The 15,541-nt window shown below is 34.9% G+C and overlaps 2 protein-coding genes across 2 annotated transcripts in view; one reads left to right on the top strand and one right to left on the bottom strand.

The window, feature by feature from the left end:
* scn12aa (sodium channel, voltage gated, type XII, alpha a) overlaps positions 1-7,988 on the bottom strand; it is a 59,666-nt gene extending 51,678 nt beyond the window's left edge. Inside the window, exons 1-2 of the mRNA XM_084119620.1 lie at positions 7,523-7,988; positions 618-924 (exon numbers count right to left, since the gene is read on the bottom strand). Of these exons, the coding sequence (XP_083975746.1) occupies positions 618-884 (267 nt within the window). The 5' untranslated portion in view covers positions 885-924; positions 7,523-7,988. The remainder of the gene's footprint in view (positions 1-617; positions 925-7,522) is intronic.
* Positions 7,989-8,644: 656 nt separating this feature from the next.
* yju2 (YJU2 splicing factor homolog) lies at positions 8,645-15,378 on the top strand. Its single transcript, XM_084118784.1, has 8 exons — positions 8,645-8,788; positions 9,084-9,184; positions 10,324-10,468; positions 10,555-10,689; positions 10,938-11,119; positions 12,112-12,256; positions 13,521-13,656; positions 14,803-15,378. Exons 1-8 carry the CDS (start codon positions 8,765-8,767, stop codon positions 14,937-14,939), a joined length of 1,005 nt encoding a protein of 334 aa, XP_083974910.1. The 5' UTR covers positions 8,645-8,764; the 3' UTR covers positions 14,940-15,378.
* The last annotated feature ends 163 nt before the right edge of the window (positions 15,379-15,541 follow it).

Raw genomic sequence — 15,541 nt, 5'->3', positions numbered from 1 at the left:
ATTTCTAATATCTTGCAGCTATCAGAGAAAATTGTGTGAGCTTATTTTGTCCATTTGATCGAAAGATCTGAAAAAGTCTACACATTTACCCGTCCATAGACCCTCTCCTCGAAGAAATCAGGACAGAAGTGGTTGAAAGTGGACAAAAGACACGGATTAAAACAACAGGTGTAAACGGGAATGTCTCCCTTGTCTACTTGTGATCCAATCGACCGAAACGCATCTTAATTCCAGCTGTAAACATGGCCAAAGAGACAAAAGTTAGGGGGTCCTGTTTTTCAGGAGATGTAGGAAATATTCTCCATTTTCTCTCCAGTTAATCTCATTGCTCTCCAGGAGAAACCAGAGCAGAACCAAGAGGCTGATTTCAAGGTAGATGATTCAGAAAAAAACAGAAAATGTTTTTCCACAGCTTTTAAAAATGCACAAGTATGTATCTCGAAAAACAAAAGCATTACATGCACTTCTATAAATACATCTGTTTATTCATGGACTGTGACGATATTCAACTAAAAACATGAACTTCACATCCATTAGGCCTTATTTACTGCACTTAGTCTTTTTTTAAGATGCACTAAAACATCTCGAAGGCCACTTGTAACCTCAGACTGACTCACCCTCTGATTCTTGAAGTAGAAAGGGTCGATGTCCTCCAGCGGGACTCCGACCAGTCCTGCAGGGATATCACCAAAGATCCGAGGAAGCCCCTTCCCGGCCTCCAGGTCAGCACGGGGTTTGGGCTCCTCCGTGTACCCGGGGTCCGCCTTGTAATCCTTCGTGTTCTTCGTCCGCTCTTCGCTGATCCTCTGCTCGATGGCCGCCAGAGACTCACAAGTGTACGGTCGCAAGCCATCAGGACCCGCTGGTAAGAGCATGGTCGCCATCTTTTCATCCTGATCGTCCTGTACTAGAAGTTACTCAAAGCTAGATGGAGTCGGCCATGAGACAGAGAGAAAAATAGAGTTAGAAAGTCACTCTATGAGCTTGTTGTTTTGCAATTTACAGCACAATGACTGTGGGTTGAGTCCCTCTGGAGTCACCTGATGTACTCAAGGGCATGATGGGGATTCCTCAGGGACTTTAATGCGCTCATGGGATGTACCAGAGATCCCGTGTATCATCTAAATTCCCAGTTCATACACCCTTATAAATAAAGGTCGCAGGAGGTGCCAAAGAAGGACCATTTTTTATTCCCTAAAAAAACTTTAAGTGAACAGTTCATCAAAGAACCATTTTTTTATCTTAGTGTGAAGAGCATTTTAATAATCAAAAGAACCCTTTTCCACTGTGAAGAACCTTTTGTGGAATGGATGTTAAAGGTTCTTCATGGAACCATCAATGCCAATAAAGAGCCTTTAATTTTTAAGACTAGCGTTAACCTCGAGACTATCAAATCACCAGTCTGTGAATACGGAGCCTCATGGAAGCTTGTTTCCGCTACTGAATAAAAAATAAAAAAGGTAAATGCAATTTTCTTTCTGACTTTTTTTCTTCCAATTGCATGATATAAACTCTCAGTTGCAAGAACAAAAGTCAGAATTGCATGATATAAAGTCGCAATTGCTTGTTATAAAGTCACTTTACAGCTTTCACTTTTCACTTTTCAACTTTGTTTGAAAGTTACAGAAACATATTCCAGTAGTCATGTATAAGATTCTCAAATATTAAGCGATTATCAATTCCATCTAGTGATTTCTTGTTCTAGTGTTTAGAAATTTGTGACTGAACCAGAGGCGGATTCATTCAGTACAGTTATACAGTATGTTGTATAAGGAATCATCCACTAAGTCCAGCGTGAAGAAAAGCTTATCCAGCCTTGACCTCCTCAACCTCCTGCTTCATCTCTCATCCTGAATGGAACATCAGACTAAATTGGTGTCAGACAGGGCATATATTAAAACTGATGACTAACAGGCCTAACCCGCTCTCATTTATAGCCTGTGCTTTTATTGCAGTTTAACTCAGCAGCTGGAGTGACGTGTTTCTGAAGATTAGCGCGTGGAGAAGGAAGTTCCTGTTCCTTCCCTGGCAGACATGTTTTCAATTCTTCACCGCCGACCAAAGCCAGAAAGCGTTATCTAACCCACAGCCTCAAAGTGGCTTACGGCGGCTTGATCTGACCCACAATTCTCAGCTGTAGCAAATTACTCAGCTGTCAGTTTAGATGCATATTAATGTGGGACGTCACTTCTGTTGTGCTTCTTTTGTAAGAAAACAAGCAAAAGCATATACCAACACGAGTCTCCAAGCTGGTGAGGTGCTGCTAGTCCAGAATAGCAAAACTAGCTGGTGAAGCTTAGTTAAGAGGCCTGTTGAGGGCACTAACATGCTGGTTCAAGCGTGTAGCGCAGAAAACCTATTGTAATTGTTATAATTTCCAAGGATCAGCATTCTCCCCTAAAAGTGATCTGGCAGACCAAACCGTTAGTCGTAGAGACTTGAAACTTTGAGGGATGGTAGTACCCACCCCGTCTACAACGTCACCAAGGCTCGCCCCAATCGGCCTGATGGTGGCGCTACAGCGATCAAAAGTCTGTAATGGCTCATAACTCCTAAACCATTCTGTTTTGGATTTTTCCGAAAAACTTTTGCGAACTAGCCATATAGTTTTTTTGCCCGATTGGATCTAAACCAGTGCAGAAAGATTCTCTGGAGTCTGATTGTCAATCATCATCACAAAAAAGAAACAAAAATGTGCAATTTGTGAGCAGAATAGAGTCAGACTGATCAGAGATATATCAGTAGAAGGGAGACAGATGGTATCAAATACAGCATTTTACATTACAGTATGTATGCCATGTGATAAACAGATTACCATGGTAGAGACTGCCACATTATTGTAACTCATCCTTTTAAAGGTCAACTATAGACTATAGACTGAGGCATATATTGTACAGTGAAAACATTTACTGTATTGTCAGCAAACTCTGGTGTGCAGAACCTCATGGCAGTTTCATAACTTCATCACACCTTTTGATAACACACTAGATAGATACTAGTACAAAAATTATGGATTCAATTACATAAGTTATGTAATGTAAGTGTATTTTCTAATGTGGCAACTGAAGCCTGTATTACTGTAATTAATTCAGCAACAAGGGTGATTTGAAACATGTATCTTGCATTTTTTGCTGTTGAATGAACTGAGTGTTAAAAGTACAAAACTGAAAGAAGATCATACTGTTGTGTTCCTGCGATTAAAGCAAATGTTCTCAGTTACATTTTACAATAATAATGTGTTTGAAACAATGATTATGTGAACTGAAATGTGTATAACTGTAACGAAAGCACGGGATCAGGTTTTGAAAGAATGACTAGCTGTGTTAAAAGTGTGATCAGTTTAGATTAGTTTCAAGAGTTTTGAAAATGTACAGCTTGTGAAAATAGTACTAAAGCGAATTAAAAAAAACGGTAACACTTTATTTTACAGTGTCCTTGTTACATATGTTACATGTACTTATCATAGTAATAACAGTAAAGTATGCATAATAACATGCAACTAACCCTCAACCAAATCCTAATCCTACCCTAACCCTATAGTAAGTACATGTAGTTGCTTAATATTACTCAGTACTTAAATATATAATTACACTGTAACAATGACGCCTTAAAATAAAGTGTAACCAAAAAAACTGTAATACAGGCTACAGATGCCACATTAAAAAAAATTTGCATCACCTAACTTATGCAATTGAATCCATATTGTTTGTAATAGTATCTAGCCAGTGTGTTATCAAAACGTCTGATGAAGTTATGACACGGCCATGGGGGTTTTGTGCTATAAAACAGTATATGCTGCCAATACAGTAAATGTTCTCACTGTATATGACTCAATCTATACTACTGTTTAATATATTCTGGCAGTCTCTAGCATAGTTTTGTCTCTGTTTACAGTATCACATGGCATACTGTAATGTAAAATGCTGCTCTGTGTTCACAAATTGCAAATCTTTCACACACACACACACACACACACACACACACAAACACACTTACGTGTGCACACACTTTGAACATAGTAGTGGTTCTTATCTATAAATCCCTTATGTAAAAAGAATTCATAACATTTGGTTACCATATCCGAAGTTGCAAACATTCTATAGACATGTCTATAGAATAAGTATCTATAGAAATCTATAGGTGTGCCAAATCATTCACTGATTAACCATTAAGTTCATTTGGAGTAAATAACAGACAAATGTATTAAACTGAACGAGAAGAGATGCAAATCAGAAGTTTGACAGTAAGAGCTTTATGAAAGGCGGTTACTGTAAATGAAATATACAATATAACATTAAACTGAAACTTTAATTTCCCAAATGAGATCAATACTACTACTACTACTTTTACATGAAACATATAGATAAAAACCTTATTTTGTGTAGTGAAAAGGACTTTGTGATTTTGTGTATTGTATTAATACAATTAAAAATATATGGAATGTTTGAAAAAAGTGCCCTTTTTATGATCTGTTGTGATTTTAGTACTAAGAGTTTTCAATTGCATGTGAAAATTGTGCCAAAGCAATTAAAAAAACTGTCAAATGAACTGAAGTGGTCGATGACTAGCCTCTCTCTGACCAAGTGTCGTATACAAAACGCAACAAAATACTGCACTATACAGCAGTGTTCTCGGTGGCTTTACTCTCAGAAGACAAAAATGTGATTTCTGCATTACAAATGCCATCAATGGTTCAAGATTGCAATCTTTACAAATTGAATTAAATTAAAGGGGTATTTATTTTAATTCAATTGTAAACGGCTCATAAACCCTTGATCACTAGTAAAAAAAACTGAAATAACCTTTTAAACATGAAAGTTTTATGCAATCATTTAAGACATATCTCCTCATATAGAAACTTTTTGGCAAACAGGGTTCTTTAAAATTTAGTCGAGAACCCAAGAGTTCTAAATAGAACCCAATTCAACCTTTTTTTCTAAGAGTGTATTAGAGGATCATCGGTTCTCATTTAAAATAAAAGGTCTGTCCCCATATACAGTATTTCTGAAGCTTTCAGATGAGCCTTTACAGCCATTACAAAGACCATTCTGAACATAAAAAGAGTCATTTAAATCACAAATCCGGCGTTTCATTTCCTGACCTTTGATCAAACTGATGAGTGTTGAAATTAACACTCCTTCAGCTAATAATGCAAAATCAGTGTGTGTCGTAGATTTATATGTGATATCAGTCTAAATGACTCTCACATTCTCACAAACATAATGTAATCAAAGTCAGGATTTTGTTAATCGTCTTAACAGGCGGTTAACAGTCACAAACACACGGTTATATTCTGTCTTGTGCTTCCTCCAGGTTCTTCATTTGTATCTCTACTCTTGATATTAACTTTTTCAGCAGGTTATTTTACGTTTAATAAACTTGTGGATTTAGAGACTCTGATCATGCAGCACGGCTGATTTAGGCCGTCCTCATCAAAATTCAATTTAGCAGACCAAATTCTCTTTTTAATATGTATCTTATATTTTAATCTTATGTTTCATGGTTCACATCATGGAGCTATTTTTGATCTATTTTCATTGGTTGAGGAACAAAGGATCAAAATAGTCAGCCATATGGTCATACATTTCAAACAACAGCTATAGCTTGTGTTATTGATACTTGTACAAAGCCAAGTGTAATATTTCATCTGACAGACAAATGACACCTGTCAGTTTTTAATCAAGTTTATATTGGAATTGCTTATTCTTTCAGACAATGTGGAACCAATGCAAGCATTTTGAAGCGCAAATATTTCCTCAGAGCAAACAGATATTGTATTATTTAGTCACTTTTACAGAGACGTTTCGAAGAATTAAGGTATCGTAATCATTACAAACATCCATTCGTTTTCTATATCCTTTATCAGTCATAATGCTGTACATCAAGTAAGGCATTATATATTTTCGTATATAAACTAAAAATTTGTTCATGCTGATAAATCAATATTTGGCTATTTTGAGAATTTGTGTATTCTATTTTTTGTGTGTGAAGTGAGTAAATATTGTTTAATTTTTGGTTATATGTCTAAGCAATTTTATGTACATCTCACTTGCTTATTAAATTACATAATGCAAATTATTTGCAGTTTTTGGGGCAAGATTGAACTTGAAAACCTCTGCTTAAAACTAATTGAAACCCTTAATCCTTATCAATTCATGCTTAAACTGTTAAAGAGCATAAACTTATGAAACAAGTTGTTGGCCATGTGATTTAAAGTATTACAGTATTTAAATATTATAATGCATAGCAAGAACATATGATGAATTATAAGGCATTATGAATGCATTTTAATGCATTAGGAAAACGAATTGAGAAACTATTATAGTTTTTATTAATATTTTGAATTAGTTTTTAATTTTATATTTTACATTTTATTTTATTATTTGAAAGTTTTAGTAATATAAAGTGTTTTTGTCATAACGATCACATTGGACAAAGGACATTTTCTTAAATGCAGTATCTTTTTTTAAAAACAATTTGGTTACACTTTTTAAGGCGTCCGTGTTACAGTGTAATTACTGAGTAATACTAATTAACTACTTACCTAAGGGTTAGGAATAGGGTTTGGTTTAGGGTTAGTTGCATGTATGCATAATTTAGTTATTATTAGGCTACAACAGTAACTAAAGTATCACAAAGACACGTAAAATAAAGTACCAACAATTGTACTGGGATTTTAGAAAGAAATCACAACTAAAATTCCTGAAAATTACAACAGCACAACTCATGCTTTCACTGAATTCTCACGACCTGATAAAACCAACAGATCCATTAAGGATCATTAAATGGGAGGAGTCATGTATATTAAGGTCACCCATAATGCATTATATCTGTGCACCCTGCAGGCCATCTGAACCCCAGCTGATAGAGAAGTGAGGACAGGGTTCAAACATTCGGCGCAGGGAAATACATCCAAGTGCAGGAACTGAACCCACAGCCATGGCACCATTAGGATGAGTGAATGAGTTCTTTTCAGGTTGAATCACTCTGAAAAAGTTTACACTTTAGTCCACAAGTGAAGGTTTTGCACTATATCAGCATTGCAATTCTGTACAAAGGGTCTGCACATCATTTCTGCCCTTTTTTTAATATACATGATTTTTCTTTAAACTTTTCTTTCTTTAATTTTTTCTAAATCCTCAAATGCTTCAACTTATATCTCAGTTGAAATGAAAAAGAAATCCATTATTTTCCCTTTTTTTTAGTGGACCTTCTGTCTTTTTTCTGTTAAAATACGGAAATCTCAACACTGATTTGAAGAACCTGCAGTATATTGGAACAACTTTTTAATGCCCAAAGAACCATGCAGTATAGAACTATAGAAAAGGAGGTTGAAACTTGAAGAAGTTTTACTTTTATGTCTGAATTGTTATTCATATAGTTCAACCTGCCTTTTTAATATTGCATATGTGGAATTACACCTGCAATGAACTGGGTTCGGAAACTCTACAAAGATTACAAAATGTATTACCCACATGAACTTTTATCGTTTTAAATGTAAATAAAAAAAAAAATCTCTTACATGTAAACTCCGTTAATTGCAGCACTGCGTCCACGCATTTCCATTTATTGCGCTGATGTAAATCCAAAATCCCAAACTGATCCATGATGGGAATAACCCCAATCCCAGATAAAGTATTCCGTCAAGGACTCTGGAAGGTTTTTCAGACTGTCTCTGTTGCTGTAGGTAAATTGTTGTTCGTTGAAATCTGGATTCCGCACAAATGCATTAGTACTCTTAAATCCCACGCAACGCTCATTTTACGTGTTTTACGCGATCCATATTTAAAGTTTATCTATATCCCAGCATTCACTTAAGACAGAACTCTGTATCCAAACGCTGTCCGTGCTTCCCATTGAAGATATGACTGAATTTTAAGCCATTTACGTATGTGTCCAGCTGGTTTTGCGCACAGCATGAGTTTGCGCGTCTCAATGCATGCGCGCGCCCTAGAGCTGCAGGATTACGCGCATCATAACCAAACATTTGCGCGCGCCAAATTAGATAATAAGCAAGAAAAAATGTCTGTACGACTCTTTTATTGCAAGTATTGATTGTTTTGACTGGTGCCTAATGCAGAGTTCACTTCGGGAACGGCTGGTTTGTCCTTACAGGATGGTTTTAACGTCAGGATTTGTGTTTCCAGTGACTGTCATATCTATAAAAAGTAGTAAATATATGTTTTTACTTTTTCTTAAGGTTGCACTCAACTACTTGCTCTATTTAGTACAAAGGATCTCTTCCAAACATTTTTGGTTTGCTTTCTTCTATGCCGTGATTGTGAATATCACAGCTTGTACTTTAATAGGAAATGCATGCGCTAAAATTAATCGAAGCAACACGAAAAACTCTTTAGCGTTTAATAATGTATTTATTATTCAGCATCTCCCTCTAGTGGCCTCAGTGAAGTCTTTATGTCTTAGAGATTTATGCTTCTGTTTTTAATATATAATAAATCACCTTACTTACCCTATCACCTTCCTGTTTACAACATTTTTTGGCATACTAAGCATGTTCATATGATATTACTGGGCTTGTATTATTATGTAGGCCTATGATCATCTTCTGTATGCTAATGCTTGCCTTGTGTCCTGTAATACTGAGGCTCTGCCGGTGGTGGCAGCACTGCAGCGCGTGAGTGACGGATACACACACACACACCGCGCGACAGACCGCGAGGAAGAAGCGTCCAGCTCGCAGTAACAAACATTTGGGCACTCAGTTGTCGGTTTTAGTTTACATTTTAGTAAATTAAAGAGAACCATGTCGGAAAGAAAAGTTTTGAATGTAAGTACCTCTTTGTTTACTTCTATATTATTATTGTGCTGCGGCTTAAGGTGGATTAGAGGAGTAATATCTAAGATAATCATTAACAGCATGCTAATGAAGTAGCAACGCAGTGTATACATTTATTCAATTTAAGTTGAAGTATTTAAGTAATGTTTTCTATGCACTTAAAGTACATAACCTTGAGCACACGTAACAGTTATTAAGATGAACCTCGAAATAAGTTTATGTTTACAAAGTTACTCTACTGTGGTGAACTGTCACTTTTACAACATTTCTTCTTGTTTTTCCTCAGAAATACTATCCTCCGGATTTTGATCCGTCTAAAATCCCTAAACTCAAACTGCCCAAAGACCGTCAGTATGTGGTCAGATTGATGGCACCATTTAATATGAGGTGAGACAAGTTTTATTTTTAACTAACTTATATAACTATTGCCAATATCATACATGGTTTGAGATAGAAACACAGGTCTGTCATATAAGGACATGAGGTAGTTATAATGTCTATAATTATTGCAGGTTTCATATAATGACATGTTTTTAGATATGCAGAACTTTATGCAGCTTCTCGACTAAGGATAAAATTACATAGAAGAACAACAATATACACTACCGGTCAAAAGTTTGGAAACATTACTATTTTTAGTCCCTTCTTCTCACCAAGGCTGCATTTATGTGATAAAAAATACAGGGGAAAAAACAGTAATATTGTGAAATATTATTGCAATTTAATATAATGGTTTTCTATTTGAATATACTTTAAAATATAATTTATTCCTGTGATGAAAGCTGAATTTCCATCATCACTACTCGTCTTCAGTGTCACATGATTGGAAACAGTTGTGCTGCTTATGCTTTTTTAATAACCTGTGATACTTTTTTCAGGATTCTTTGATGAATGAGAATTTTTTCTTTCTTTTTTTTGTCTCATTTATTTTAAATATAAATATTTTGTTATACACTACCATATTTTGTAATATACACTACCATTCAAAAGTATGGTGTCAGTAATTTTCTTTCTTTCTTTTTTATGAAAGAAGTTATTAATATTAAGCAGCACAACTGTTTCCAACATTGATAATAAATCAGCATATTAGAATGGTTTCTGGAGGATCGTGTGACACTGAAGACTGGAGTTATGGCTGATGAATTCATTTTGCAGCACAGAATTATATTATATTTTAAAGTATATTAAAATAGAAAACCATTATTTTAAATTGTAATAATATTTCACAATATTACAGTTTTTTTCTGTGTTTCTAATCAAATAAATGCAGGCTTGAGAAAACTTCTTTCAAAAACATTAAAAATAGTAATGTTTCCAAACTTTTGACTGGTACTGTATATCACTATAAAAATAAGAGAAAAATATAAATAAAATACAACAATCTAAGTAATGGTATACTGAATATAATGCTATTTTAATGGCAAAGAATCTCTTGATTTCTCTGATTTGTGAGGAAACATATGTAGTTTGATTTTTTTTATAGATTATATATCATCTTTCAGATAATAACTCTTGCTGTTTTGCAGGTGTAAAACATGTGGAGAATACATTTACAAAGGGAAGAAGTTCAATGCTCGTAAGGAGACCGTTCAGAACGAACTGTACATGGGGCTTCCCATTTTTAGATTCTACATTAAATGCACCAGATGTTTGGCTGAGATCACTTTCAAGGTACTCCAATGAACACGCACAACACTTCAGGAGATTTCCTTGTGTGTTTGTTCGGTTGCACTTCATCTGATTGGTGTGTTTCGCAGACAGATCCAGAGAACACAGACTATGCCATGGAACATGGTGCAACACGTAATTTTCAGGCTGAGAAACTTCTAGAAGAGGAGGAGAAAAAGATCCAGCTGGAGCGAGAGGAAGAGGAACTCAATAACCCCATGAAGGTCTGTTAGAAACGTTAATATCATAAAAGACGCATGTGGTCTTTTAGAGGTTTTTTCATCGTTTTATTCTGTGCTATTCGTGTTTAATTTTTGATTTACTTCCACTTTCCATCAGTGTATTTTTGTGACAAAAGCATTTAGTTTTTTTCCTCTGCTTTCCACATATGGTGTACATAAAAGCCTTTACAGTGTCTTTGTAAGCAAACCCTTAAAAACGTAAAAGCTAATCTCCCTGAATGCTGTCACAGGTCCTGGAGAACCGCACACGGGACTCAAAGATGGAGATGGAGGTGCTGGAGAACCTGCAGGAGCTGAAGGACCTGAACCAGAGGCAGGCGCGGGTGGACTTCGAGGGCATGCTGGATAAGTATAAAGATATGGAGCGGAGACAGAGAGAAAGAGAGCTGGATGAAGACGAACGAGAGACCAAGTATGAAAAGAGAAAGGCTTGGACTTTTTGCTTTTTAAACTTAAAGGGATAGTTCACCCAAAAATGAAAATTACGTCATCATTTACTCATCCTCAATTTGTTCCAAACCTGTGTGAATATCGTTCTTCTGCTGAACACAAAAGAAGATATTTTAAAGAATGTCAGTAACTAGTTGATGAGCCCCTTTGACTTCAATAGTATTTTCTTCCTTCTATATAAGCCAATAGTGTCCATCAACTGTTTGGTTACCCATAATATTCTTCAAAATATCTTCTTTTGTGTTCAGCAGAAGAAAGGAGCTCATACAGGTTTTGAACAATGTAATTTTTCGGTGAATTATCCTTTAATAGTGGAATATTTGAACTTTTAACAATGAATGTCACACTACAGGTCCAATTAAGATTTAAATTGCAAATTTTATCAGAAAATCTGAAATTAGATTTTTCCCCAAATCAGGCAGCCCTAGATTACAGCATCTAAAATATAGTTTATGTACAATATTGTAGATATTCCCATGCATTTTAACCTAAAATATTAATGTTTGAAAATCATAATTGTGTTTATATTGTTTACTGTCTATATTTACATGTGACAATAATAGCACCTCTTTGAGGTTATGTACATTCACTGTATGTTTTTCAAGTACATTCAAGTATGTTTTTCCAAAGCACATACCCCTGGTTTCACAGATCAGGCTTAAACTAATCCCAAACTAAAATGCATGTTTGAGCTGTTTTAACTGAAAGCAACTTACACTGATATATCTGTCAGTGTGATTGTTTTGTCTCAAGATGTACACCAGTAATGTTTTTTCCTACGGTACGTTTATAAAAGCTTCTTAAATGCTCTATTTGATCTAAGGCCTAATCCTGGCTTAATCTAAACCCTGTCTGTGAAACCAGGCCTTAATGTCAAGATTAAGAAACATGAATTCTATAGTATATACTGTATATTCTGTGATTTAGACTTCTCTCTTCTCTTGCTTCTCATAGAGAGATGTTAGACAGAGCTCTGATTAAGCGACTGAGAGACTCGGACTCTGAGGAAGAGACGGAAAATGCAAAAGACGAAGGCAGGAAACACACGGCTGAAAAACCCACAGACATCCTCACTACAGACGGGAACGCAGGATCACAGGTCGAGTGAAAGACAGTTGCCTCAGTTAGAGTTTCTTTATTCTGCTATTTAATTTTATGTTTTAACATTTTCACTTTTATACATTATAATCGGAAAAATTAGTTTTTATTACATGGCTTTGGAATACTCAACTCTGATTGGTCAGTTGTGACATGCTGTGATCAAACATTTTTGATGCTCTCAGGCAAACAATTTCCTACATTTACTATGGTTGAAAAGTTTGAAACTATTAAATTTTTTTATGTTTTTGAAAGTATTTTATGCTTACCATTTATTTGATCTAAAATGCAGTAAAAACAACAATATTGTTTAATATTATTACAAATTAAAAGAACTGTTTTCTGTTTGAATATACTGTAAAATGTAATGTATTCCTGTGATCAAAGCTGTATTTTCAGCATCATTACTCCAGTCTTCAGTGTCACATGATCCTTCAGAAATCATTCTAATATGATGATTTGCTGCTCAAGAAACATTTCTGATTATTATCAATGTTGTAAACAGTTGTTGCTTCATATTTTTGTGGAAACAATGCGTTCTTTAAACAGCACTTATTTGAAATGGAAATCTTTGGTAACTTTTATTTTTTAATAAAATCAATTTTGTGTGTCCTTGCCGAATATAACTATTCGTCGTTATATTTTTATTAAACCTTACCCTAGACTTTTGAATTGTAGTGTATTTTGGTTCCACAAAACAACATTGATTATAATAATTAGAGTGATTCTAACACAGGATCATGTGACACTGAAGACTGGAGTAATGATTCTGAAAATTCAGCTTTGATCACAGGAATAAATTACATTTTAAAAGAAATTCAAATAAAAAAGTTATTTTAAATTGTAATAATATTTCACAATATTGTTGTTTTTACATGCATTGTTGATCAAATAAACGCAGCCTTGGTGAGCAGAAGAAACTTCTTTCAAAAACATTAAAAATACGTAATTATTCCAAACTTATGACCGGTAGTGTAGCTGTGCTAGATTCATGTTTCTCCTATCACTCCACACACACATAATCATTTCAGCTCAAATACATATTTAATATTCATTTATTTATTTATTTGCCAAGTAACCATGTAATGAGCAAGATAATGCACTATCAGCTGACAGATTGTTTAACTATACATTGTACTTATATGTTCATATAGGATGATCTGTGGTCCTAAAGTAAATCTTCCCACTTCATTTGTCTTGCTTTTTTTTTCTCCTCAAATGCTTGTCATTAATTGTTGTGCTCCTTTTCCTCCTGAACTCCACAGGGCTCATCATCATCTGTGGCTGTGAAGAAGCAGAAGCTGGAGAGCTGGGAGAGGAGTGTCGGGAGTCTGGGCGGGAAGGGAGCTCTGGGGTCTCTGGTGGTGAGGAAGAAACCACAAGCTCCTGACACACAAAAAGGTTCATGATCTATTAAAACTAGTCAATCTGTGATTTCTCAAAAGTGTCAGGGACAGTCCGGTCAAAACGAGTGTGTGGGGGGTGTAAGCAGCAATTAACAACATTCCGATTATAAAAGAAATCATGCATTCATTCAGTCATTTAAACACAATAGCACATTCTGGGGTCAGGAAGACTTTTTAATGTATTTGAAAGAAGTCTCTTCTCACCAAGGCTGCATTTATTTGGTCAAAAATACAGTAGAAACAGTAATATTGTGAAATATTATTACAATTTAACTGTTATTTGAATATTTTTCAAATGTAATTTATTCCTGTGATGCAAAGCTGAATTTTCAGCATCATTACTCCAGTCTTCAGTGTCACATGATCCTTCAGAAATCATTATAATATGCAGATTTACTTTACTTATTTAAGAAACATTAATCATCATTATCAATGCTGAAATTTTTTCAGGATTCATTGATAAATAGAATTTTTAGCATTTATTTGAAAAGTTTTTGTTTGTTTGTTTAATGCATCCTTGCTTAATAAAAGTATTATTCTCTTTAAAACCAAATTTACTGACCAAAACTTTTGAACGGTAGTGTATATATTAATACTACTACTACTACTACTACTACTAATAATATTGCAACACTAAATATAAACACTAAAATTGCAAATTAACGGTTATTTTCTTGACGACTTATTTTATTAATATTATTTAATAAATAAATTGATATTTGTTGTTTATTTTTTTATTAAACTAAAATTGCAACTCTACATCAGTGGATGTATATCAGGATTCGGGGAGTATTTGTACTATTTTTGTTTTATTATTTCTCTGGAATCGAGGAATGGTACAGATATGGATTGCGAAGCTGTTTTTTATATATATATATAAATGGGTGTGGACAAAATTTACCATTTAATAAAATAAGGGCACTTGAATAAATGATGCCTGACCAACTACAGTTTCCACCTACAAACCCTGATGTTGGCTTATTGGCCGCAATGCGTAGGTGTGCCGTCACTTGTCACCTGTTTTTAACCTGTGCCGTAGATTGTTTTTTCTTATGAGTGAATCCCTGATGTTGTATTTACGTATCAAACTCCCTCATTCCTTCACATCTGTTAATCTGCTTTTTCTCTGTGCATCATTCAGGGGCCGGTGCTGCCAAACCCGCGCCCTCCACAGCCTCAGCTAGTGCTTCCAACGGGCAGCCAGCCGCGTCTCAGAGCGGTTCATCGCTCAGCCTCTTGGGGGCGTACACAGACAGCGATGACACCAACTCTGACTAGGCCGAGAAAACACTGTGGTGTTTTTAAATGTTTATTTTTAGACCAGCAAAAATGACCACCTCTCTTTTTCACAGACCACTATAATTTTCCATTACTTGGACTCTTTAAAAGTATAATTGAGAGATTTTTATTTTTCAGTGATGATCTTTTTAGCTGGATAAGCACTGTCTGTCTATAAGAAGCTGTTTCCATTGCCTGGAATTTATTCGCTATTAGATCTGCGTCATCCCAGTGTCTCTAATGTACTCTATAATGTGTTTATAATGTATTATGCACTATAATGTAGTATTTTTTCTCCATGTTAGTTCAGTCAATACGAGGAAATGCATTTGAGGGTTGCAGTGGAGACAAGTGAATCTGAATCTAATTTAGACTGATCATCTCCAATAGACTTTCTTCACAAACATCAAATAAAATGTTCCTTGTGTTTCGTTTCCAAGCTTAGACTATTTTTTTCCATTTGTTTTATTTTGAAATATTTTGAAAAATGAATTTCTGATTCATTTGTTAACTACATTAGTTAATGCATACCTCTAAATAATTTATTAATCTTAGTTCATGTTCATTTCAGCGTTTACTAATACATTATTGAAATCAAAAGT

Source organism: Abramis brama (assembly GCF_963993115.1).
Source record: "Abramis brama genome assembly, chromosome: 7".
In the NCBI taxonomy this organism is placed as follows: domain Eukaryota; kingdom Metazoa; phylum Chordata; class Actinopteri; order Cypriniformes; family Leuciscidae; genus Abramis; species Abramis brama.
This window is presented reverse-complemented; position numbering and strand designations above follow the sequence as displayed.

What these genes read in the sequence shown, in the direction of transcription:
- yju2 (XM_084118784.1), top strand. Translation starts at nt 8,765, where the DNA reads ATGTCGGAAAGAAAAGTTTTGAAT. An exon ending in ATGGCACCATTTAATATGAG is followed by an intron (nt 9,185 to 10,323) that starts GTGAGACAAGTT and finishes GCTGTTTTGCAG; the next exon opens with GTGTAAAACATGTGGAGAAT. An exon ending in AGCTCCTGACACACAAAAAG is followed by an intron (nt 13,657 to 14,802) that starts GTTCATGATCTA and finishes TGCATCATTCAG; the next exon opens with GGGCCGGTGCTGCCAAACCC.